At 37.2% G+C, this 26,992-nt stretch overlaps 1 protein-coding gene across 1 annotated transcript in view; it reads left to right on the forward strand.

The window, feature by feature from the left end:
* Nucleotides 1–415: 415 nt before the first annotated feature.
* Nucleotides 416–26,992, forward strand: part of DMXL2 (Dmx like 2) — a 132,121-nt gene continuing 105,544 nt past the window's right edge. The window contains 3 exon segments of the mRNA XM_032481200.1: nt 416–686; nt 24,022–24,147; nt 26,583–26,654. Coding sequence (XP_032337091.1) covers nt 600–686; nt 24,022–24,147; nt 26,583–26,654 — 285 coding nt within the window. The 5' untranslated portion in view covers nt 416–599.

The following is a 26,992-nucleotide window of genomic DNA, read 5'->3' on the forward strand; positions in this document are numbered from 1 at the left end:
CTCGCCCCGCCCCGCGGCCTCCCTCGCGCCGCCCCCAGCGGCCCCAGCCGGGAGGCTCCAAGGGAACTCCCGCAGGTCTGCGCGCGCAATCGCGGGACGAGGGTCCGCGCGGCGCGCGCAATTGCCCTGGAAACCAGTGCGCGCGCACGCGCAAACGCCGGGAGGGGGGAGAAGGACTGAGCTAAGGGCTTCACAGCGGGAGGAGGGGTTTACCCTTCTCTCCACAGACGCTCGCGTCTCCCTCGGGCGGAACGTCCCTTCCAGCACGCGCCCGGCTCGCGCGCTCCCCTGGCGCCCCTTCTCCCCCCGCCTCACACGCACCCTTGCCCTCCTCCCGCATTTCTGCGCCGGTGCAGCACGCTGTGGGAGCATCCGGGCATTTCCTCAGCCGAGCGGTGGCGGCGGCGGCGGTCGAGGAGCTCCCATGGCAGGGACGAGGCGGGGGGAAGGCGAGAGGGGGGCGAGGCCTTAAGCCGGAGCCGCTGCGGGGTGGGTCCCGAGGGAGGCGGAGCGGGAAGCGCTCAGGCGGCCGGAGAAGGGCCGGGCGCGCGGATTGTTGCGCCTCTCGCGCATTCCCCTGGCCAGCCCCGGCTCCGGAGATGCATCTGCATCAGGTCCTCACCGGGGCTGTCAACCCTGGAGACAACTGCTACTCCGTGGGCAGCGTCGGGGATGTCCCTTTCACGGTGAGCAGGTCCGGGAGCCCGAGAGGGAAAGACCGGGTCCCGACGCGGGGGCCGAGACCCCCTGTCCAGGGCCCACGCCTCTCCGGGAGGCTGCGAGCTGTTGGCGGGCCCCACCCGGGTCCCCTTTGCACCCCTATTTAGGGGGGCAGGCCGTGGGACTGTAAGTTCTCCGGCTCCTGGAGGAAATTACCCGTCAGGGGAAGGGATTAGGACTCCACCGCACTGTCCGCCCTCAGCAAACGGGCCCTGGAGGGTGACTGGATTGGAAGGTTCCTCTCCTAGAATGGCCCCGGGTCTGGTGGTGGAGGAAGATGGTTGCAGTCGCTGAAACCCCAGAGCGTCCGTTTCGCACCTGCTCTCGGCCTGGAGCGCAGAGACTAGGTTTTGTCTGGGAGCGTGGAGGCGATGCTGCGCCTGGCTCCCCCTGCCCGCTGTGTTAGCGAGGAGCCGCTGGAGCGTGTGGTGTTAAGCCTGACCCTCTATTTCCTGATATACAGAATCTTAATTCTAGCAAGAAAATAGAAAAATTCGTTCTCTGCCCCCGAAAGATTTAGAATGCAGTGGTTAGAGTGACAGTGGCCTGGAGAGCTCTTATTTATCATGAGATCATAGTTTGGTAACCTCCCTAGATAATATTTTAATCCGTTTGCAAGGTGGACTGGTTCATTTGTTTTTAAGGTAAGACAGTGTGAAAATTTTATGACAGTGTTTTTCTGGCTTGTGCGACTAAAGTGTATGTAAACAGTAATGTGCTAGAACCTCTTTAAAATGTAGATAAAATAGCCATGTTTCTCAACGAGCTTGGATGGATGAGAATGGGGTATTGTTAGTATAGACAGTTCAAACCAAGCCCTAGAGCTTCTTTTACCCCTAGAAAGACTCGTGGATTAACATGAGTTCCATTTTTGTATAAATTTATACATGGTTCTCCTTAGAAGGAACTATAGACAATGAGACTTCGATTAAATGCACATTGCTATTGATAACTATTCTGCTTAATAAAATTGAAAATAGCAGTAATGATATGCTTTTTAGGCAAGGCAAACACTTTGATCTGATGTCTGCTTTCCAGCAGCGTGAATTTAAGGCTGCAGGAATAAGAAAAGCTCCTGCAAAACTGCAGAATCATTATGTAGCACAGTGCATTGTGGAACAGAATTTATCGTTGTGATACATTAGAAGTAACCCCGTATGGTTATTTTAATTGTAATTGTAATCAACTCGGCTTTGTACAATTCAGAATGAACTCTTTAAAAATATAATTTTCTTGACTTGTATTGTTAAACCTATCCCCTATCAGTGGTGTCATCTGTGTTTTGTGTACACGTGACCTAAAGATCCATATAGTGTTGACCTTGGACTTGAAGTGTGTAGACAATCTTAGGGTTATAGAGAGAAGAAATTTCCCTCTCCTGATTGTGTAGGTGGGGAGGAAGTTTCCCAGGATTAGAAAAGCAAGCTTTCTCCATCAGGAAACAAATCTGTAATCTTGGTAATGGGGTATTCCCACTCTATCATGGTGGTAGTAGTTTTCTGTTTCCATCTAAACTGGGGTGGTGTCTCACTGTGGGCCTGGTATATAAAGCTTAACAGGTTCAGGTGCCCTCTGGAAAAAGCCAGTGCAAGGAACTGTTATGCGGCGCAGGTGTGGTTATGCTGCAGGCCACCCATTACCAGGTCGTTGGAATCATTTTCAAACCTTTCTCTACCTCCCTAGTTCAGCCTGTCAGCAAGTGTAGCTGACTCTCTGCAGTGACTATTAGATTTACCCCTTTTCATGTCCTTAGTGACCACCTTATTGTAGAATCTTATTTGCATTACTTAATATTAAAAACTTCCAAACTGGTTTTCCTGACATCTCTGATCACTTCAGTTTATCCTCCACACAGCTGCTGGTATAATAATTTTCTTAAAATACCACTTCGCCATACCATTCTTGACTCAGGAATATATAGTTGTTCCTAATAGCTGTGTTACGAAATTTAAACTTGTCAGATATTCTTCTGCTATCTTTGATTTTATATTTGATTATATGTTCTCATTTTGGCCCCTCTGCTGTAGACATACTAATCTTATTCCAGCCTACATTGTTATGTTGCAACAAAAGAATCCTTGCTTTTTGTTTTCCCAAATATTGACTCAGAATTTACCTGGTTTAGGTCTGTCTGTGACACTGATTATTTAGGCTCTTGTCATTTACCAACCTGTGTTGTACACCATCTCATTTTAATTTCTTAGTTTTGAATGCACTGATCCAGTTATAATTTTGCCTTGAACTAGAAATGAACTTTTGGACTCTGTGAAGAACAGAGTTGCTTAAAAAAAAATGAGAGCAAGTTGTTTTCAAGTACTCAGGAATCAGCTAACAATTATTTGAATGCCTATGTTGGTATACTAAAAAAGAAGGAATTAGAAAAAAGTACAGCTTCTTTTTGTAGAGTGTGCTGTTCGATTTGTATAGCAATCAGATGAAAAACTTTAGTTCTGGGTCAGATGACTAAAATGGAGAACTGCCAGGACTGGAATGGAGGTCTTGTGACTTCTCCTCTGGTGGGCTTTTCTCTGTAGTGTTTCTTTCCTATCAGAGAGCCTGCTCTGAAGGATGTGTGTGGGAGGCCTTGAGGTGGCCACTGTAACTGTCTTGGAGCTAGCCAGTGATAACCTGAGGACCTTTCCAAAACAGGGCAGATCATTTATTTTAGAGTCTTTGAACATAGTTTTTGAAAAGGAATTGTTCTAAAAGAATTTTGAAGTGTTTATGACATTGTCATTGAAGCACAGTGTATTAAACATATTGCACTGTGTGGTGGGTGGTGGTGGTGTGATTGGCTGGGCTGTGAATGACTGTGCGTGATTATGTCACCAGGGCCTGATGTCTCCTGTGGTGATATGGTGGTGCAGTTTGGAGTGGACAACCTCAGTGATGCGTATACTTGTAGCGCTAGCATGTGGACTATGATGGTTTTCACTTGTATTTTGGCAGTTAGCAATTTTTAAAAATATTTGTGATTTTGTAAATAATAGCTGTACATACCACTTTTTGATGATTTTGTTCTTTTCAGTGTGAGAGCTAAGTTCTGGAAATACTGTTATTGTGCGATAAGTCAGGTCCCAGATAGTCCAAGGTTGATGATCTCCTACCTTGTATGAGCTTTGTTGTACTTTATTTTGCCATTGAGACATTTCCAACTACCGTCTCATAGATAAGAGGACGTTTTAAGTCTTACTTCAACAGAGAGTATAAATTTCTCCTTTTTTATATTGTTTATTACTTTTTGAAAATAGTCCTTCATTTAAAATTTTTGCTTTTCTATAAGAATTAAAATATAAAATAATGATGGTACATGATTATTAATTAAAACTTTTTCACCTTTTGGCTTTAAGGGGTGCAGACTGTATTTTCAGGCATATAGGGGCCTTGATGATATCCAACCTGATACAAATTCTACACATAGATAAAAGTTTACAGAAATTAGTAAGTCTTTTCCAGTCTCAGGGAACTTATACTGGCAGAGATTAAAAAATGATGTAGATAATTATAATGTAAGGCAAATGAAAGAGATGACACGTAGTTGGGGAGATAAAAAAGGATTTCATGGGAGATTGACACTTGGAAAAATAGAGGGGTATTAGGCATTTCTGAATGGTAAGAACAAAAAAAACCAAGGAATGGTGTGGTATAAAGGATACATTATTGGGTGACTATCCCTTCACAAAAGTGATTAAAAAAAAAAACAGGACTTCTTTGTTAACTAGTGAATACCCTTAGAATGTTAAAATGTAATCTGCAGACATTACCCACAGCTTTTTAGGAAAATAGATCAGTATTCTGACATTCTTGACTTTTGTTGTTACTGTTTTTTCTAGTAATGAATAAAATGAATAAAAAAATTTATTTAAAAGTTAGAAGATAATGTTATATGATCTCTTTTTGTAGTATTTTGCTATATTTTAATTCCATAGTAGTAGAGTAACATGCCAGTCTTAGAATTATGGCAAAAGTGAACTTTGAAAATGATCAGCCTGTGTATATATTTAGCGAGTGTTTGTTGAACACGTGGGTGTGTGAGGCTCCATGGAGATTTAAAAAAAAAACACCAACAAACCCAAAAAACCATAGTCCTGATTTCAGGAAGTTTAATTAAAGAATTGTAGGAACCTGGTGATCTCCTAGGAGAGTTAAGAGGTGTACTTAACCACAGCAGACCAGCTGTGTGGTACTATGAGCCACTTAAATTCTTGCGGGAATTCAAAAGAAGTGAGAGATCACTCTTGGCCCGGGGAACTTTGGAGTTGGACAGAAAAATGCTTCTGTGCTGGCTGGTTATCAGTAGGTGTAACAGCTTTACCTGTTGACAGCACGTGTTGAGAATAAAGGGAAAGACAGAAGCCAAGAACTTAGAATGGACGTGTATCCAGGAGAAACTAGCCCATTTATTCTTGGAGAGTAGCTTCTTGTTTGTTTAAATTGGTATCATTCAGAGTTTGTGGCCTTGTGTTTGGTGTCAGCTTATAGGTGAATATGAGGTTCTGTAAGTTTTTACTTAGGTCCCTGTGTAGATTGTTAATTAGCCTTCTTGCTTATGTGAAAAGACTCCTAGCAGCTACCCAGAAACTCTGGTACAGTCCCAAGTAAGGCCTTCCCAGAAATGGGAGGTCAGAGACTAACTACATATATGACTTTGGCTAAAACACTAAAACTTTTTTAGGTTTTTCATCTGTAAAGTGAAGTTCTTAAATTAGATTCTCTTTAAGTATTCAGACCTTGGGTGGCATTATATGGACTTCTCTAGAGATTTCCCAGGACCAAAAGAGAAAATGGACCAGAAACTTAAAGCGATTGTGGTGAAGTTGTAGGTCTGGAGTCTCTGTTTATACATCCCCTCCACCTGTATGTACAAGACTGTTGGTCAGACTTTACAATCAGGGAGTCTGACCTCCTTTCTGGCTCAGGGATTAAGCCATGCAGAGCCTCTGTGAAGTAGTGGTTCTTCTCTGGGCTCACAGTTGAGGAGGAGGCTCTTACTTACGATGGTATTCTCAGCATCTGGTAGATGGTCCTGTCACAGTGCCGGTGGAGTGGGAGATGGGGTCAGAGCGGTGGTGGTCAGGGTTCTCCACCCCTAAGTAGATACACTCCTTTCTGTTCTTAGGCGCTTTGGATATTTGAAAGATGGCTTGAGAAATAATAATCAGTATCTTTACTTGGATCGTGGGACATTTTTAGAACAAATCAGCGTTGCAGTATTTAATCATCAAAAAGAGCATAGGATGTTGGGCTACAACTGCAGTGGCGCAGTGGAAAAACAAGTCATGCCTGACCAATTTAATTTCCTTCTATGATGGAAAGCAAAGCCGTGTTTAAAGGGGGATAATAATAGAGAATATCTGTAATTCAGATTCAGTAAAGCTCTTCAGCCTGTGGGTTATTTTTTAAAACAAGTTTGGAAGCCAGATATTTTAATAGAAGTTTTAGGGTTCTTAATCTTTTTGAGTTTGGAGAACCCTTTTTCATTGTACTTTTGCTCTGGAACCCTGATTCCTGTTGTGGAAGGATAGGGCCTGTTTTTGAGGAAGCAGGTACAATCATACAGGTGGTACAATTGTGTTTTCTTTCTCCTGGAGATAGGTCATGTGAGCCTGGCACCTGATGTATGTAGGTGAAGCCAGTTGCGCTTGTTACACTCAGACCTTCTCATTCATGATCATGAAGGGCTCCTTTAGTGCAACCCCTTTCCTCCATCCTTGCCTAAAAATATGGTGAGCTCATAGCTCTTTGATAGAGAAGTCAGTCGGTAGAAAGGGGTCACTGAATAGAGCCGGACTCCACTGTACAGGATAATTTGGTGTGGTGATTTGAAAGGCATAGATAACATCCTCTTAGATTATCATTGGAGATATGTTCCTTTAGGGCCATTCTAAAAACTGAGCCCTTTCAGGAATATAACATTTAATTTAATTCATACTAAGTCATGATGTTTTCCTCTTGTGACTTTGGAAGAAACCCAGGAAACCTGTGACTCTATGGGCATTACGCAAGGGGGCATAGATGGATCCCCTCTCCCCCTCAAAAAACATAAAAGTTTTGACTTAGACTCAGTTCAAAGACACACATACTTTATATGGTAGCTGTAGTTCAAGAACAAAATGCCAGCATTTTCCTGGTAGTAATGACTTTGGTTTTGTGATCTGCTAACAACTTCTTCATGTCTTCTCTGGCCTTGACTGTATCCACACTTGGGAGGATCTAATCAGAAGGAGATATTCAGATTATTGTCATGTACTCTAACCATAGAATCTTTTATGTGGATGAGTTGTCAGTGTTTCCAGCAAAGGCCAGTTCCTCCATTTATACCAGTGCTCTTAAACTGGGAGCGGTTTTGCTCCTTAGGGGACATTTGACAATGTCTGGAGACATTTGTGATTTTTACAAGGTTGTGGGGAAGGACTAGCCTCTAGTGGAGAGAGCCAGAGATCCTGATAAACGTCCTACAATGCTCAGGACTGCCCCCCACCATGAAGAAGAATTTTTCAGCCTAAAATGTCAGGACTGTTGCACTTATGAGAAACCCTAATTAATATCGTAGTTCCCATCCCCTCTTACCTACTTAAGGTTGTTGCTCTAGCAGTTTCTTCTTTTCTCTCCTGTAAAAGTGCCTTTTCTTCCTTATTGAAATACTTTGTTCAGTTAGATCTCCTGGTCTTTGGTTTTCCTCTGTTTCCTTTAACCACTCTTCTTAGCCTGATTCCAGATTCCTGATATCCAGCTGTTTCTTTGCAATCTCCCTTTTGAATGTTTATCTTGTAACATTTTCCTCCTCTAGCCTTCCCTAAAATCAGTAAGTGGCTACTTCACTTTTTTTTTCCCCCTAGTTCTCTGCGAGTCTTCCACTCTTTTCCTTGTTAAATGTCCTGTATCTAATACTGGCAGTTTCTGCTCACTGTACGTTCAGGATGCATCCAGAATCTGCCCACTTAGCACCTGTGCTGCTGCCACCCTGGTCCAGGGCACCATCATTTCTTTTCAGGATTGTGGTAGCTCTTAACAGGCCTCCCAGCTTTGTTTGCCTTTAGTCTCATCCTTCTTCAGTTTATTCTCAACATAGTAGGCAGAATGATCCTCTTAATATAAGTCAGATATTATTAGTCTTGTTCAGAACTTTCAAATGACTTCTTTTCACTTAGAAAAGACCCTTCAAGGCCCTTTACTGCTGTTTCTTTAGCACCTGGAACAAAAATTTGTTGGGTACAAAAAAGTACCCAAGAAATTAATAAATGGAAAAAGTGCTCAGTGTAATATACAACATTCTTATAATAAGTATAGTGACCACTTTATTTTATTTTATTTTTATTTTTAGTGACCACTTTATAACACCATTTTTTATAGTACCATTTGATATAGGTCAGTGGCATTAGGCCATATTTAGATAAATGAATTTTATAGAATGGGGGTAGGGAGAGCTGAGATAATATAATCCAGATAGAAAGTTTTGCTGGTCTGGTTTATCCAAGGGTATATATCAGTATATGGAGGGGAATTGATAGACTGTATGCCCATCAAGCAGTTCTCAGTTTTCCACAGTTGTGCTTCTGAAAGACTTTAATACATAAAAAATTAGAGACTAACCTAATATCTGGAGTGTTGTGATTCTGTATTTTAAGAGCTACATGTTTTAAAAAATAGCTGAGCTGGGCCTGGAATTGAAAACTGAGGAGCCTGTTAAAGACATGATTGAGGTGGCTTCCCAACTTGGTGGTAAACTGAACTCAGCCAAAGGAGTATTCTTGGTTAGAAGCAAGATTTCCTTTAGAAAGTAACTTTAGGAATGTGCTAATATGTAGATAAATGGAACATTCAAACGTGGCTATCATTTTATGCTGGGAAAATTATAATCAAAAGCCAATTTGGCCATTAAAAACAGAAAGCAAATGGAAACTGTAAAGAACTCACTTTTGTTTTAAAAAATTATTAATATACTATCTGCATTGTGAAAAACTGTAATTCAGACAGTGTTGAAATACTGAAAGTAAAAAGGAGAGTAAAAAGGAAAGTTTCCGTTTCCCAGTAGAATTTTGGTTAGCCTAACTTGCTGGTTATCCTTGATTCAAAAAATATCTGTGCGCCTCGGCATTCTGCGTACGCTCTAAGGCAAACCAGCTATTCAGTCTGCACTGCTGTGCAAGAGGACTTGGTGTATGTTGTTATAAGCTATAAACTAGTTAAATTCCTATAAACTACCAAAGTGATAAGTTTGGTTGTAAAGTAATTGAACAGTAGCCCTACTTTCTGGCAGTATTTAGTAGTGTCAGTTGTATGGAGTTAATATAAAGAAACAAGACAATTTTTTTTGAAGATGTAGGATTAATATCTATCTTATATGTTAAACTGGTACGTGAAATGAGACGTTTTACAGTTTAGATCTGGTACAGGACTTTTAGATCTAGGAATTAAAGGATTTAATCAAAGCCATGTAGTGAAACCTGTGGCAGAATTAAGACTGGAACCAATAAGCATATGGGATCTAATTAAACTTAAAAGCTTTTCACAAAAGAATTCATTGACAAAAATGAAATGACAGCCTGTGGAATGGGAGAAAATATTTTCAAATGATATGACCTGTAAGGGAATAACTTGAAAAACAGCAAAAGAAAGATAAAATTATTTGTAATAGTACAATCCAGAGATAACCCCTCTTACCATTTTGGGAAATTGATCAGAGATTTCATGTAGGAGGCTTATATTACTGATTTGAAAATGTATCCATATTTTTTTCCTCCTTGAGTTTTGGGTAGTTATTTTTCTAAGAGTTTATTCTTCTATTGGGCAGGTGTTCAACTTTATTAGTATAAAATTGTTCACAGCAGTCTCTTACTGCCTTTTTAAGGTCTGCAGCATCTGTTGTAGTGTGTCTTATTACTGCCGTTGATTATTTGTGGCTTCTCTTTTTTTCCAATAGAGACTGATCAACCTAATTTTTTAAAATAACCTACTTCTAACTTTATTAGTTCTTTCTATTATATATTTATTTTCTATTTCAGTTAACTCTTGTTCTTAATTTATTATTTTCTTCTTTCTTCATTATTTGGATTAACTTTGCTGTTTTCCTCCTAATTTGTTGAGATAAATGTTCAGCTCACTCTACTAACATACAATTAGAATGTAAGTTTTATGTTCTTAAGACTTTATCTGCATGACACAAAGCTATTTTTTAAAATAACTGATAATTTAGAAATATGTTTCTAAATTTCCAAATATATGGAACTTTTCTAGTTATAATTCTGCTTACTAATTTCTAGCTTTGGTATATTGTGTCCAAACAACAGACAACATATACTTCTGATCTTTTTAAGTTTGTTCCTATTTCAATTGGTTAATTTATGTAAATGTTTCACGCATGTTTAAAAAAAGGATGTGCCTTGCAGTTGTTACAGTGTTCTACATATGTCATTTAGGTCAAGTTTGTTAATCATCTTGTTTAAATCCTCTAAAATTCTCTGCTTTTCTGTATGCTTTTTCATTCTCTTACTGAGAGAGAAATATGTGTTAAAATCTGTGAGTATGGATTTATTCCTGTCTTTTTGTAGATTTGTCAATTATTGCTTTATTTGTGCTTAAAATTCTAAATGATTATATCCTCCTGGTGAATTGACCTGTTTATCATTGCAAAGTAATCCGTTAAAAAACTTTATCTCTAGTAATGGTTTCTGTAGCCTACCTTACCTGATAAAATATAGTTTTATCAGCTTTCTTTTGGTTAGTAGTTTTGAAGTTTATTTTTTCCATCCTTTTATTTTCACTTTCTCTGGGTAGTTATGTTTCAGACCTGTGTCTTCTAAATATCCCATAGTTGGATTTTTAAAATTTAACCTGATAATTTTTGTGTAAACTAGAACTTTTAATTCATTTTTATTTAACGTAATTACTGGCATGCTTGTGTTTAAATTCACCATCTATTAGGTGCCTTTGTTCTTTGCTCTCTTTTTTTCGCCTTTCTTGCCTCTTTTGAAATGAATATTCTTTTTCATTCCATTTTCCCCTCTAGTAGTCCTAAAGTTATACACTCTGTTTCTGTCCTGGGAATTATAACATGCATTCTTAACTTACCATTTGATGTACCAACGTCTGATGAGGCTTTACATTCCTTCCAGACAGTGCAAGAACCCTGTGTGTTCGTTTTTACTCTCTTACTGCTTAAAATCTGTCGTCCTCTGTGATAAAGCTGTTTATATTTATAAACTCTTTAGGACATTATTATTATTTTACATTGTCATTGCTTATTTAGATTTACCTATGTATTTACTGTTACTCTGCCTATCACTCCTTCTGGCATCCCTCACCTTCCAGTTGGATCATTTGCTTTCTTCCTGGAAAACCTCCTTTACAACTTCCTTTGGTGTGGATCTGTTGGTATTGTAATGTCATCTTTTGTTTGTCTGACATGTTTTTATTTGGTTTGATTCTTTAAAGACATTTTTGCTAGGTCGAGGATGGCAGTATTTTCTTTTGAGTATCTTGAGGCTATCAGCCCTCTGTCTTCTGGCCTCCTGTCTTTCTGTTGAGAAGTCAGCTGCCAGCGTGTTGCTTCTTTAGAAGTTGTATTTTCTTCTCTAGCTGCTTTTAAGACTTTTTTCTTTGTCTTTCTGGAGTTTTACTGAATTGTAACTATGTGTGCATATATTATAATATAATATAATATAAAAAAATATATATATTCAATCCTGTTTGGGACTTTTGAGATTTTTTGAATCTGAATTGATGTATTTCATCAAATTTGGAGAATTTTCAGCTAATATCTCTTCAAATGATGTCTCTGCCCCATTGTCCTCATGAGACTAACATATTAAATATAAATGAGACACTTTATGTCTAAACACCTCTCTTCTGTATTTTTTTTTTTTTTGTCCTTTTCAGCATTCAAGATGGTTTCTTCTAATCCATTTGCTAATCTTCAGTCATTTCTAATTTGCTTTATTGTACTTACTGCATTGGCTAGTACTAGATTTCTTTCTTGTTTTTTGTTTTGTATATGTCCATTATAAGCTTGAAGAAATGTCCTTCTATTCCTTTTTTGCTGAAATTTTTATCATGGAGACATCTTGAATATTGTCATTTTTTTTCCATTGATATGGTCACATGATTTTTCTTTAGACTGTTAATATGATAGATTATATTGATTTTTGCAAAATGGATCAGCCTTGTATGGTTGATATAAACTCCACTTGGTTGTGATGTGTATTATCTTTTTTACGTAGGGCCAGGTTTGATTTGCTAATGTTTTATTGAGCATATTTGCATCTATGTTCATTATTGACCTTATAGTTTTTTCACCTTGTATTGTTTTTGTTTGCTTTTGGTATCATTGTAATGCTGGTTTCATAAGATGAGTTTATAAGTATTCTTTCCTTTTCTGTTTTCTGTCAGGAACCATGTAGAATTGGTGTCATTTATTATAAGTTTTAGTAGGATTTGCCAGTTTCAGAAGGTATTTTTAATTGAAGTATAATTATTTAAAATATTGTATTAGTTTCAGATATACAGAATTTCAGAAAGTTTTTAACATCACATTCAATTTCTTTAATAGTAAAAGGACTGTTCAAATAATACATTTCATCTTGGATATGTTTTTGTAGTTTCTGGTTTTAGAGGAATTAGTCGTTTTCATCTATTTCATTGTTTTATTTATGTGTGTAAAATTATTTGTAGTATTTTATTATCCTTTTAATGTTTGCAAGATTAGTACTGACAGTCTCGCCTTTATTCTTCATATTGGTAGTTTTTGTCATCTTTTTTTTTCTGTGTGCCTTTCTTGAGATTTATAAGTTTTATTGGTCTTTTACAGAGAACCAGATTTTTATTTCATTCCGATTATCTTTCTGTTTTCCTGTTGTCAGTTTCATTGATTTCTCCTTTTATCTTTATTATTTCCTGCCTCCTGCACACTTTGAATTTGTTTTGCTCTTTTTCTGATTGACTAAGATGGGCACTTAGATTACTGATCTGAGAGTGTTCACCCATGCTTCTCTGAACATTTTTGTACTAGCCTCTTTAACATCTTTGTGTATTAATTTCAGGATCTGTGACTATTGGCTGCCCTTCCCATGTGAGTTGAGATTTTCTTAGTTCTTTGTATGCTGAGTAGTCTTGCATTGTAACCTGGACTGTTTAAAATATTGTTATGAAACTGTAGTCTTGTGTAAATGCTATGGAGGATGTTGATAGTTTGTTTTAGCCGGCGGTTGACTTACTTGGGTTCAGGCCAGAAGTTCTCACCAGCCTTCTATAGGTTGTAGTTTCAATGCCAGTTCTGTTTTCAAAGCCCTTGGCAGTGCTAGTTGGGATATAACCTGTGTATGTGCCAGCCAGTGGCCAGAATAAGATGCTATAGACCTGGACAGTGGTCTCTCCTATAGCTCAGATCTGAGACCTGTTTATTCTGCTGCTTAAGGTATGATCCGTGCATGTACTGCTCAGGAATGAGCCCAGGAGTTAATAAAAAAAGTTTATTGTGTTGCTCTTATGAGTGCTTTCCTTTTTGTGATTTCTCTGTTACTTTCTAGTTTCCTAGGGCTCCCCTTGGTGGTTCTCTGAATGGAAAGTTGAGACTTTAGTTACCCTGCTCTGTACTTCCTGTGACTGTATCTGTGTTCAGTGCCACGTAGCAGCAGGACAGAGAAAGGGAAAAAAAAAAAAAACCACAGGGGTTTTCCCTACTCTCTTGGGATCACAGCTTCTCATTTTGGAGTTGTGGGATTACTTGGGGGCTGGGATGTGAGGAAATGGAGAAAAGAAAAAAAAAAAAAGGATAAATGGGGAATTTTTTCTCTCTTCTTGAAAATTAGGAGTCTCTTTTCCTACTTCTTGAGTTTCTCCTGGAGCTTTCATTATTGCTTTTTGGTTTCGTTCTAACTTTAGTTAAATCCTCTGCTAGTACAGTGGATTTCAAATTCTATTCTTTCCTACCTCACCTGCTACCATTTACTTTTTGGAGTCCTTTGATAGCCGTTCCATGCATTCTGTCCATGTTTTATGGCTGCATTCAGTGGGAGAGACGTAATATAATATCATTCTTACTCGGAACTGGAACTATGATACCGTTTTTCATACCATCAAAAAATACCAAGGACCAGCAATAAGTATAATAATGCATGTAGACGATTTCTGTGGGCAAAAGTGATAAAACTTTATGAAGAGACCTAAATAAAAGGAGATAAATACCATGTGTATGGACTGGAAGATTCACTCCTGTGAAGATAGCAATTCTTTCCAAGCTCATTTATAGCTTTGATGTATTCCCAGCCAAAACTTTTAAGAGAATTTTGTGGAATTTGATGGAATGATGCTCGATTTTATGGAAATTGATAGGGCCAAGGATAAATAAGACAATCTTCAAGAGCAATAAGATGAGAGGACTATTTCTACCAGCTCAAGACTTAATAAGGTTGTAGTCATTAAGACAGTGTGGTGGTGACGGCCTAAGAGCAAATACGCCACTATAACAACACAGAGCACCAGAAACAGACTCACACATTTACTGATGCTTGATTTACTTCTGACGATGTGGTAGCTTAGTATGGTTGATCTTTTCAATCAGTAGTGCTGGGACCTTTTCTTATTTATACAGGAAAGAAATGAAACTTGGCTTCTATCTCACACCATACACAAAAATGAGCTCTTGGTAGATTACAGATCCAGGTGTGAAAGATTGAACAATAAAGATTTTAGAAGGCAATGTAGAAAATTTATTCATGATCTTTAGGTTGCAAAACATTTCTCAAACAAAACAACAAATATACCACAGGTATGGATTAATTTATATTGGATGATGTGAACCAGGTTTCTTATTATTGAAGAAAGGAGTTAAAAATACGGAAAGTAGGAAGGCTAGAATGCATTGTGTTGTGGATATAATCAGATTAGAGGCATCAGTGTGACCTCACATATATGTGTGTGTGTATCCATGTATGTATATATTATGTGTTTATATTATAATGTGTGTATCCATGTGTATATACATATTTAGAGAGTGAGAGAGCAATGGTATACAGGTACAGAGATGTATAGGCAAGGTGGGGATGTATGCATGTCCTGGATGTCAGTGCTTCTAAGCCTTTCAGTAGAAAGTTGAAAGTGTATGTGGGTGTCTGCATATATACACATACCCACCTGCATGCGCGCACACACACACACACACACAGGTATCTGTTTCTTGATCTGTCAGTGGAGAGGGCCTAGATGCACTTGTTACTCCAGTAGCAGAAACAGCTGGTGTCTAGATCTTGGTTTCTAAATACCATTCTCCACTGAAAGGAAACAGCATTCCATGGAAAAATAGCTGATTGTAGGCCTGGAATCTCTGGTGTTAGAAAGTAAGGAATTGTTCAAAGAATGATGAGAATGTCAAAAGAACACAGGAGCTAGGTCAAATGGTCCTACTGGCCAAATCTGGGACAATTTGAGTATGAAAATAAGTGATAGTAATGAATTATCATCCATTGAATGAGTTAAGAATCCATGATCTTAATAACATTAAAAGTATAAAGATAAATAAGGAAAACGCTTCCTTACAGAGAAAAGCAACTAATAAACAATGAAATGATGGAATTAGAAAATTACCATTTGGCAACCATCATAGTAATAACTGATTTAGGCAAGAATCATCCAATGGATGCTACAAGTAGTGGGTGAAAGTTTGATAACTAACAAGATGTTCATTTTGGTTCTTTGTTGATGGGTATTTGTTTTGGGTACACCTCTAAATTTTTTAAAAAATTGGCTTAGTGGAGTTTTGTGAGGGAGTGGATATAGGTGCATTTTGTTGTTTTTTTGTCTGTTATTTTTTAAAGGAGAATCTCAAGCCTTCTTTGCAAATTAAAAAAAAGAAAAAAGCTAAAACTTACCGTCCACCTCTTCCTTTCCCTCCTCTATCCTGGTGAAATGTAAACCCCACATGGCAGAGATCTTGTCTGTTTTCCATCACACTGTGCCCTGAGTGCCTGGTCCACGGTAACTGCTCAGTAGATGTTGACTTGAATCCCCAACAGTTATCGTGCTGTAAAGATTTGTTGAGAGTTAAATGAAACAGGTCAAGAAACAGATCACCTGAAGTAATGGGGAATTATAAGAATACAGAAGAGGTGTACAAGACACATCTTCCAAGAATCTTTTAAGTCACAGTACGACTGGGCCTCAGATAGCAGGAACCTGGACAGCTCTGGGGACCAGTTACTCTCTGTTGGGCTGTGTGGCTCTTATAGTCTCAGCCTCTCTCTGTGTTGGGTCCATTAAAACTGGCTTGTAAGGACCCCAGGGATTTCCCTGGCCTCTGTACATAAAATCCTTTTGGCTTCAGTGCCTATTACTACCTTTTTTTTTTTTTTTTTTTTTGGTAATTCTTAGTTGAATATCCAGAAAGTGGAATCTGACTCAGCTGACTTTAAAGCCAGGCCACATCATAGATTGCTGGCCAGCCTATAGCTTTTGGTATTAAAATTTCTTGGTCTTGGATGAAAAAATGCTCAGTATCACTAATTATCAGAGAAATGCAAATCAAAACTACAATGAGGTATCACCTCACCAGTCAGAATGTCATTCAAAAGTCTACAAATGACAAATGCTGGAGAGGCTGTGGAGAAAAGGGAACCCTCCTACACTGCTGGTGGAAATGCAGTTTGGTGCAGCCACTATGGAAAACAGTATGGAGATTCCTCCAAAGACTAGAAATAGACTTACCATATGACCCAGGAATCCAGCTCCTGGGCATATATCCAGAAGGAACCCAACTTCAAAAAGACACCTGCACCCCAATGTTCATAGCAGCACTATTTACAATAGCCAAGACATGGAAACAGCCTAAATGTCCATCAACAGATGACTGGATAAAGAAGAGGTGGTATATTTATATAATGGAATACTATTCAGCCATAAAAACCGACAACATAACGCCATTTGCAGAAACATGGATGGCCCTGGAGAATGTAATTCTAAGTGAAGTAAGCCAGAAAGAGAAAGAAAAATACCATATGAGATCGCTCATATGTGGAATCTAAAAAACAAAACAAAACAAAACATAAATACAAAACAGAAACAGACTGATAGACATAGAATACAAACTTGTGGTTGCCAAGGGGGCGGGGTATGGGAAGGGACAGACTGGGATTTCAAAATGTAGAATAGATAAACAAGATTATACTGTATAGCACAGGGAAATATATACAAGATCTTATGGTAGCTCACAGCGAAAAAAAAGTAACAATGAATATATGTATGTTCGTGTATAACTGAAAAATTGTGCTCTACACTGGAATACACACAACATTGTAAAATGACTATAACTTCAATAAAAAATGTTAAAAAAATTGCTTGGTCTTGGGAATCAAGTGTCAAACCCTGGTCCAGTCAGATACATGCAGTGAGTATTGGTCATTTGGTCTGCCAAGGCTGCCCTTTCAGAAGTACTGTGGGTGGGGCAGTTTTGCCTTGAAACGTCTGTGAGTCAGATGGACAACACACTTGACATGAAAAAAGCATAATTTTTCTGTTACGGGATGTTTAGATTGTTTCCATTTTCAAAATTACTTTAATGCTGCAGTAAACATCTTGGTACTGGGTGTAATGTTTGCTTGTGTGTCTGAATGTTTTCTTAGGCTACAGTCCTAGAAATAGACATAATAAATCAAAAGACTTAAATCTTTTTAGAGTCTCTTAATTCATGCTACCACATTGTTTTCCAGGAAAGTCAGGTGGTTTTATGCTGCAGTAGTGTATCAGAGTGACAGGTGTATCATGCTCTTGCTTATTGCTTTTTCCTATGGCTGTTTAAGGCTGAAAAAGTGCATTCGGCTATCCAGTGTGCCAAAGCCCTAGTCTCTCTAGGTGCGTATTCTGGGTCCCAAGGGATCATACTCTTTAGTTACTGTCTCTGTCATACATCCTTTTTTGCTGGCTTTCCATCCTTGCACCCTCATTGCTATTGCTGTAATATCATGGGCAACAGTTGCACCTGTTCCTTGAAGCTCTGCTTTGAATATCCTCAATCCTTGTACCAGTGTTAGTTTCAGCTGGGGCAAGGGACAGATGAACTGAAGTAAGAGCAAGGTTTGTTTCAGTATACACAAAGCACCATCAAGGAAGGGCGACTGGACTTGACAGTAGAACCGAAAAACTGGTAGAATCAAACTGCCTTCTCTTAGAGATTTTATATACTTGTTTTCTCATGAATTCTTTCTTATTTTTGGATGTCTGATCCAGTTGCTTCTCAAATTGGTGGTTTCAGTTTCAAGTTGCACGTGATTCTTACTGGCTGTCTTATTCCTGAACATGTATGACTTTCAGCTCAACTCTGCCCGCTAACTCTGGCTTTTTTGGCTTCAATTCCCCAGAGTAGACTTTGATTGGCGTAGCTCATCTTTTTCAGCTGGCTGTTAGCCGCTGGTCATTGTCTTGTACCATCCTTGCATCCTGTCAGCTGTGAGTAGGGGAATGTCAGAAGATACAGAACATTTAGCTAAGGTTCTGTGGAAAATAGCGCACACTGAATTATTCAATCTTTTTATCAGGACTTTGAGGCAAGTTTGTGTACACTTAACAGACTCACGGTTTAAAAGTTGAAAAGGGGTCTTAGAAGTGATCTAATCACAATGTTCATTTGACTGATGGAGGAAAGATCTGTATGTGGAGAGACTGATTTGCCCATTTGTTATAGTCAGTGTTAGCACCTCTGGATTCTCAGGAATATACTCTTTGCACCATATTGAAGGACTGGAAGTTTAATTACCATTTAATAGTTGAATAATATTATTTGGGAAAATTTTTTTTGAACACTATCAGGATCATTTCCTGCAAAATATCAATGTTTAGGTTAAATAATTTCCTGGAAATGTCCAGTAGTTACAGTGAAAGTTGTCATAAACATTACATATTAATATTGCTACGTAACTTACTGTTAACTTTAAGGTTCTTTCAAATGGAAAATGTATTAAAAACAAATTAAGAAACAATTTGGGGTACTTATTTCTCTATTTCTAATAATTTAAGGTCCCCAAAATGTTCATTCTATTTCTTCAGAGATAGCCATTTTAAAAGAGAGTATTTTACTTCATTATTCTCTATGAGGCAAATTATTTTGTACTGTAAGTACTGGAGAGAACAAATTTGGGGCTGAAAGGTGACTCGGTTTTTATATGTGCAGGCCCCTCCATGGGGCTTATTTTTACCAGTGTTACTATTATGTCCTTTGTACATTTTTGATAACTAATACTTTAAATGGTTTATTCTTAGCACTGACATAAAATAGTTATTTATAAGAGAAGATGATTTTTGGTTTTCACTTCCATACCTACCTTTTAAGAAGAATGCAGGCAAGCTGGAGATAGAGCTGGTTTTGTGGCGATTAATTAGAGTAAGTTAATTAGTTATTGCATATTTTTCTTCTCAAGGTCTCATTTTCCTTTCAGTTGGTACTAGCATCAGTAAATTAAAAAAACGTGTTTATTCTTTATTCAGGGGTATAGAAATATGCTTAGTTTGGACTGCAGCTGTTTGTTTCTTTTAATCTTACTATTTAGAAGTTTTTGTAGCTCCATCTTGTTAGTAAATTATCAAAATTGGCAAGTTTTTTTGATTAATATTAAAAATAGCTATTGTATAAAGTTTCAATTTCAATTAAAGTTCTACTTCCAGATCATTTGCTTCTTTGGGGTTGTTAGGAAATTAAAACAAAACATCATTTTGTCTCTTACCACTTAATCCCAAACACTTGCAGGATTTTCTTTAATTTTTTTCTTCTTCTCTGGCCATAGATTTTTGTTTTTACATATTATTAAGCTTTGTCTTACATCTCACTCAGCATACCACTCTCAGCTTTGCTTTTTTCTACTGTTACTTATAAGTAGTGTGTTAAGTTTGCATTTCCTGGTGTGAATTATTTCTAAGAAGTACAGTCCCTTTGGTTACCACTCAAGTAGTTATTAGTAGATTATTTCTGACATTGTTTCACCCATTATTGACATAGATTAGTTTTTTTATTCCAAGCTTTTTGCATAATATTTAGTTTCTTCCTTATTTATTTTGCTTGTTCAGCATTTTCGAATGAACTTTAGACTGTTAGAATGATTGAATCGTATCAGGAAAGTGTATTCTTAGTCATGTGGAAAGAAGAGCTTTTTTTCAAATACTGCCCTCTCGCCCTTTTCTAACTGTTGTGTGGACCTGTATCTGAGTGACAGGAGGCTTATTCACTTTGGCTGGTGGTTGTGGTAGGCAGTAATTGATAATAGTAAGGGTCTGATTAGGTGGAAACTTGCAGACAGACAAATGAGGCTGATTGAATATGTTGCTGATAATAAGTGCTTTTATTTTGTAGACTTAAATTTCATTTTGAGAATTCTCATTAAGTCAAGAATGTGTATTTTTTATGCATAAATCTATAGTTTCCTGGTAATCCATAAATTAGGGTTTTAAAATAGTCCTTGGCATATTATGATCTTCTTATAAAACTTTAAAAATTGGAATTATGTATTATATAAATATATTATCTCAAGTGAAAAATGTTATCCTTTCCTTAATATGTTTGTGCCTTTATATATCTTCAGTTCAGGCACTTTGTTTAAAAAAAAAAAACTTGTTAGCTATGTATGACAAAGGGTGAGTTCTATAAAGAGCTCTTACAAATCGTTTAGAACATTAAGACTGAAGGCCCAGTTAAAAAATGGGCCAGTAACATGACTAGTCAGTTTGCAGAGGAAAAATATAAATAACTGATAAACATATGAAAAGATATTCCTAATAAAAATAAAAATTAAAACAAGGAGATGACAGGTGTTGTTGGATTAGAAAGATTAAAACATTTGGTAATGATCAGGATTAGTGATGAAATGGAGAAACAGGTACTTTTTATATACCTGGGGGTGTGATGTTTTTGAAGGGCAGTCTGAAGTAGTTATAAATTTTAGTCACTGACCCAGCAAATTATGTCTTAGAATTTGTCTTATGGGTATACTTGTATATAATGTACATAATATTATATACACAAAGATCTTCATTGAAGCATTTTTTTTTGTAGTAGTAAAAGACTGGAAACAACTGAAATTAACTGTGGCAGAGCCACAGAATGAAGTAATATGCAACTATTCAGACCAGTGAAATAATTCATTCTGTGGGGTTTGGAAAGTTTTCCAGATACATTGTTAATTAAGAGGAAAATAATTTGCAGAATTGTGTGTAACTTACTCCCTTTATGTACTAAAAGAAAGATTTATACGTAAATACACTTGTGTGTACACTAAACATTTCAGGAAGGGTTGGTAGGTAACTGTTAAGTGTTCCTTGGGAATGAGGGATGGTCAAGGCCAAGAAGGTGACTTAATTTTCCTATTTAGTTTTAAAATTTAGAAGTTATTTCCCTCTATAAAAAAAGAAAAATCTTGTCACTGAAAACATCAAAATTAAACATTTAAAATGATTTTATTTCACTTTAATGGATAAGTAGTATATGAGTTCTAGCTTAGTAAGGGACCCATTCAATAAGGAAACCTATTTGTCCATTTTAGAAGTTAATTTTTAATTCTGAGAGTGTCATAAGCATTTAGGATTTTAAATGACTAAGATTCAGAGAGGGAAAGGGTGTTTTCTTGGGAAATTTTTGTTAATCTGTCCTTTGTTTTCTTGGTTTTAAGTTTTTTTCATAGGTTGACCTTGGCCTCTTAAGACTACTTCCTGAAGATAACTTGATCCAACCAAGTAACCATCAAAGCCCAGAGAACCCTGTATTCTCTTAACCTTTTTGTTTGTAGAACAGAGATCACAGCAGAAATGAAGAATTTAGATGAGTTTATGTAATTAATAAGAAAAACAAAAATTTAAGCAATAGAAAACAAAATGAGAGAAGATGGCCATTAGTGAAGTGTATGAAACGATTTGAATTTGCATCCCAGTGTTTATTTACCTTGTGACTTAGGATTGATTAAATCCTGTGAACTTCCATTTCCTTGTATTAAATGGGATGGATGAGTAACCAACTCTAGGATCATTGCAGTCTTGAAAAAAAGACCAGGGATATAGAATGCATAGTATATTAACTTGATACCCAGTAGGCGTTCAGTAAATGGCACCACTTTCTCATAATTATTTTTCTAACTCTTAGTACACATGCCCTATATTTACATGAATCAGAACTCTCAGGGAGAGGTGGGAGTTTAACAGTAACACTACTGGTAGAGTATTCTTGTTAAATTAGACTACAACACCTTGTTATAAGATAAACCTCTCAACAGGCTTAGTACCTCTTAATTCATCAGTGCTTTACTTTTTTGAATTTAGACTTATCTGTCAACAGTTGTCAATGATCTCAGACTCTTTCCCTGTAACTACAAGGATGTTAACATTTCCTGAGTACCTTCTGTTTTCTGCTCGTAACTTGTAGATGTCTCTGTCATGGCCAGATGGTCATTTTAGTTGTGATTGGTTATTTACTTGGTTGTCTCCCCCATTAGACTCACGGGGGTACATCTTGTGTTTTTGTATTCCCAGTTGCTAGCCCAGGCTTGGGGGCATCGTGCCCTGTTTTGTTTCTTTAATGAGTGATGTGTGCTAAACACTATGTAAATAGATTTTCTCTTTTGATTCTCACAATCATCCTAAGAGGTAAGTATTATTTCTTCCATTTTACCACAAGGAAATGCTCAGAGAGCTTAAATAACTTGCGTAAGATGACAGTATTGCAGAACCAACATGGAAAACCCTGCATGTGGTGATTCCCAACTAGATAAAGTTTATGCCCTTACCATCAGTCCACTTTGCTGAGATAATGCTGTAAAAGCACTTTGGAAATTGTGAAATGTTGTTCAAGGGTACAGTTTTTTTTTTGGTAGGGGGTAAGATTATTTTTGTTATTTCAATGAAAGATCAGTGTGATGACACAAACATTTCTTCAGTCAGTTCCCAATCAGTTTAGCCTTCTTGAATGCATAGCATAGTATGGCAAATCTGCCTTGTCTGTAAGAATATAAGTGGTTATTTCCTCCTGGATGTGATTTTTTTCTCTATTTCCCTTGCTTAAAATTCTGTCTTTGTTTTTCTTTTGGTTGAAGATGGTTATGGTAGTTACGGCAGGATTCTGGTGACATTGGAAGTTTTAGTAACAAGTAAAAGTAGCGTCTGTCTTCCTCTCTGGTCTTTACTTTTAGTTCCCTCTTTCACTAGCAGCCATATGTGGACCTCACTGACTTGATGTGATCACATGTCAGCCCTGGCTATTGGATATCTGTTTTGTAGGACGTGACCATATTGCTTAAGGCTGTAGAAAAATAGTGGGGGGAAAATACCTCCTCATAAATTTTATATGTTGCTTTCTTTGGGAATTTTTCACTTGAGAATTACATTGTTAAGTTGTTTTGAGTATTTAATCATAAGTTGAGTTTAGCAGAAAAAGAAAAATGTCCGCATCCTCTGCCCATTAATGTTATCTTGAAATTCACAAAATTGCAAAACAGGAATAACATAAACCAAGAAGTGTGGTAATAGGAAGAAATATGTGGTTTTACTCAGTATAGTTATGTTGAACAAGGGAATTTTCCAGGAACTTAATTTTGTGTTTCGTTTTCCATAAATGTCCAAGTATTTGCCACATTATATAAAAATTAGTTTATTGTTTATTTTATTTAACGTGTGTGCGTGTGTGAGAGAGAGAGAGGGAGGGAGGGAGGGAGGGAGCGAGTGAGTACACGATCAAAAGCACTTGGGGTTGGTTTCCTCTCTTCCTCGTGCCTGGCAAGGTTGAGGGGAGAGGGCAGGCAGGCTTCATGATGGATTCACTTAGGCAGTTGAGTTACGTTTTAGTCTTTGCTTTAGTGCATGTAATTCTGCCTCGGGGGTTCATGTCTATTTAACCAGCTCTTTAAGCCATGTGGAATTGTATTGGAAAATGCATCTGATTTCTCTCTTGATCTTCCTTAAGCTTGGTTTGAACCCTGGGAGCACCACTGCAGCCCTCAGTGCCTTATTACTTTCAGATGGAGGTTTTATTCTTTGGGGTTTAAGACGAGCTTCAGAGAGAAACTCTAAACAGATGGAGTCTGTAGTGTTGAAGACCTGGGAGGAAAAAAAACTCTTTTCCTGTTTCCAGTTGTTGAATGATAATGCTTGGGGTGCCGTCGGTCTTTTTTTTTTTTTGATGTGATTTTTAATGTTTTATTTGGAAATTGGTATTTTTTAATATTTTTGCATTAACTTTTTGTAAAATGTGTCACAGTATGTTTTACAATGGCAGCAAAAACTAAGATAAACCAGTATTCGTTCACAAGGTACATATCTTACATATTGTAAAACTTTTCTTTTTAGGCATATGGATCAGGCTGTGATATTGTTATTCTGGCAAATGACTTTGAATGTGTGCAGATCATTCCTGGTGCTAAGCATGGAAACATCCAAGTCAGCTGTGTGGAGTGTTCTAACCAACATGGAAGAGTAAGAGATTTATTTACTTTATTAAATGTCATCTTTTAATGTGTTTAATAATCTCAGAATATTCTTATCCTTTTATACAAGGCTTACAATTTCTAATTAATATACCTTGCTTAGGTGGCTATTAATAGTAGGGGTAAAATAATATGTTTCTGTACAAATTGTAAAGAGCCATTAAGCTAATAATGTGATAACTAATTGTTCTGCATGTATATACTGTCTTGAAAGATCTGCCGGCTTCACAATCCGGTGCATACTGGTACTCTCTGACAGCTGATAACTTTAGCAGCTATTAAGCCAATAGCAGGGAAGAAAATTTATATCTTCCCTACCTAGCACATGTTATCTCTTCTAAATTATAATAACATCAAATTTTTATCAAGAAATGTAGCATGTTGTTAGTATCTAATATAATATTTGTCATATAACAGGTGCTTTGTAAGTTTCTGTTAATGAAACTATTTGTTGTTTGAAGAATCTTAAAGTTCATTCAGACTTTAAACAGAGGGTTTATTTTAAAATAATTCAAATTTCACACTATGTTTCTCATAATATACATTCAGATTTTGGTTATATGTAAATATGGCATATTTGCTGTGTATTCTAGCATTTCATTAAGGCTCATGTTGTGTAGCATATTTAATGTCTCCACGGGAATATAAAAGTGATGTTTTTCCTGTAATAATGTAAAGTCTTAGTGTTCTAGAAATTGTTCTTTACTAAATAATGCCATATTTTATCAAGACTATGTTAAATCAGAATATTCATGGTGATAAATAGTAATCTTGCAAATTTATGCCAAATAGTAAATTATGATTTTTTTTTTACCATTTTTTTTTCATTTTTTTCTTACCGTTTCTACTGCTCTACCCTGCTGCTTGTATCAAGCTTGAATATTTGGGTGTGTCACTACATGACAGTCCAGTGATAAAACTGACATAGTATTGAAACATTGAATTTCCTGTTGTTTTCTGATACTATTTCTTGCTTTTCTGATTTTTTTCTCCCTAATTTTTTTCCCTAAGCATTGCTTACCCTTTAGAAAACACTGGGAGTGTCAAGTTCCTCTCATTAATTTTTCATTGCTCATCGCCCTCTGCCAAACAAGGTAGCTTTAAACCTGCCTAGAGTTGTCAGAGATGCATTTTAATAAATTATTTATGTACTGGTAATAATCACAATCAACAAATTTTCTGGGAGCAAAATTTTTTTTTTTTTTAATATAGAAGACCTTGGTGTTTGTAACTATTTCTACATTTTCTTACCTGGTTGAAGGTAAAGAGGCCAAGATTGTGGAGGGGGGAAAAAAAGAAGCCAAGATTGTGAAAACTCTGATTCATTGTCTTTTACCACCGTCTTCATTCGTTTCCTTCATCAGCAGTCCTTTTGATGATTACTCTCAGGTTTATGATTTTGTGTTAACCAGTTATAATTATTCATTCATTCATTGACATGTTGAATGTGATCAAACGTAACACTTTTTACCTAAGTGTGACCTCAGCCAGGCATTTAAAGTAGCTTCCCCCCTACCACTGTAGAGTAAAAGCTTTTTCTGGAAAAGAATATTAAATATTAAGTAACAAAGTCACTTTTTTTGCATCAGAGTGCCCTGCAATCACAACAGACCTTTCTGGCTGGCCTTAAAAGCACAGATACCTAATTTAGCTTAGTAAGTTAAGCTGTAGGTCCAGAGGTGTCAGAAGGGATGGTTTTTGGTTTGTTCCTTATAGTTGATTCCCTCTTGCTAAGAGGAGGATAAACTGGGAACTGGCTTTCAAGGAGTTATTGGAAAGCAGGCTTGGTGGGTCCTAGGAGCTCCTACGGATTTATGCTTCTTCTCATTAAGTATGTGACGTGGAACAGAGTCCTTAGCTTAAGTCCACTGGAGATGCCTGCTTCAGCTCTTTTTTCCCCAATTGCAGTAGCTGTCTCTCTGGTTTCTCCTTAGTCTGTTTTCTCCATTCCTTCTTCTACGTGGTTCTTGCAATTGGTATTTTTTGTTTGATGGTGTAGTTAATGTCATTTTATTTGATGTATTTTAAATACCTGTTACCCTTTGATGTCTTTCCGTACTTCTCATGGTTTTTTGTATTTTCACTGGATTATAAAGCTTCTGACAGATGTACCATTGAAATGCGTCTTTGTTAAGAAAGTGGTTTCTATATTAAAAAAATGAAAATTTTATAGAAAAGGATGTTTTCTTTGAATAGATCGGCCTTGTATTTGATATGTAAAATAAAGCCTGCTGAATTTTTGATAACAGAGAAGAGATTTTCTTAAGTCCAGTACTTTTCCAGTTATATTTATGGAAGAGAATAAACCATGAGTACTGCATTGGGATTGTATTATATGTAATCAGTTTATACATTATTGTGAAAAAGAGGTAATCTTGATCTTCTCTTTTCCTAAATATTAATGCTTTGTTCACTCTTTTTTAGATTGCAGCTTCGTATGGTAATGCCGTTTGTATTTTTGAGCCCTTGGGCATAAATTCTCACAAGAGAAATTGTGTAAGTATTAAATGATTGTAGAATACTTTCAGGATTGACTTTAGAATCCAGTTGATGGCAATAAAGAGCTCCTTAGGAGCTGGTGCTGAAGGTGGTCTAAAGTATCGGTGTGAAGTTAGTCTGATGCTTTATGGTAAGATCTTGTACATTCACTAGGAATATACTCCTAGGCCTTTTAGAAACTCAGTTTTTTAGAATATTGCTAATTGAGATTCACCTTATTAATTGGGATCTACCTCAGTTGAACTATTATTTCTTATTTAGATTACTGGACTAGTCTCTTGTCTGATATCTGTCCCCCTTACCTCTTTGTTCTCGACAGAGTAGATCATGAACCT

The sequence above is a fragment of the Camelus ferus genome, chromosome 6 (genome assembly GCF_009834535.1).
Source record: "Camelus ferus isolate YT-003-E chromosome 6, BCGSAC_Cfer_1.0, whole genome shotgun sequence".
Classification (NCBI taxonomy): Eukaryota; Metazoa; Chordata; class Mammalia; order Artiodactyla; family Camelidae; genus Camelus; species Camelus ferus.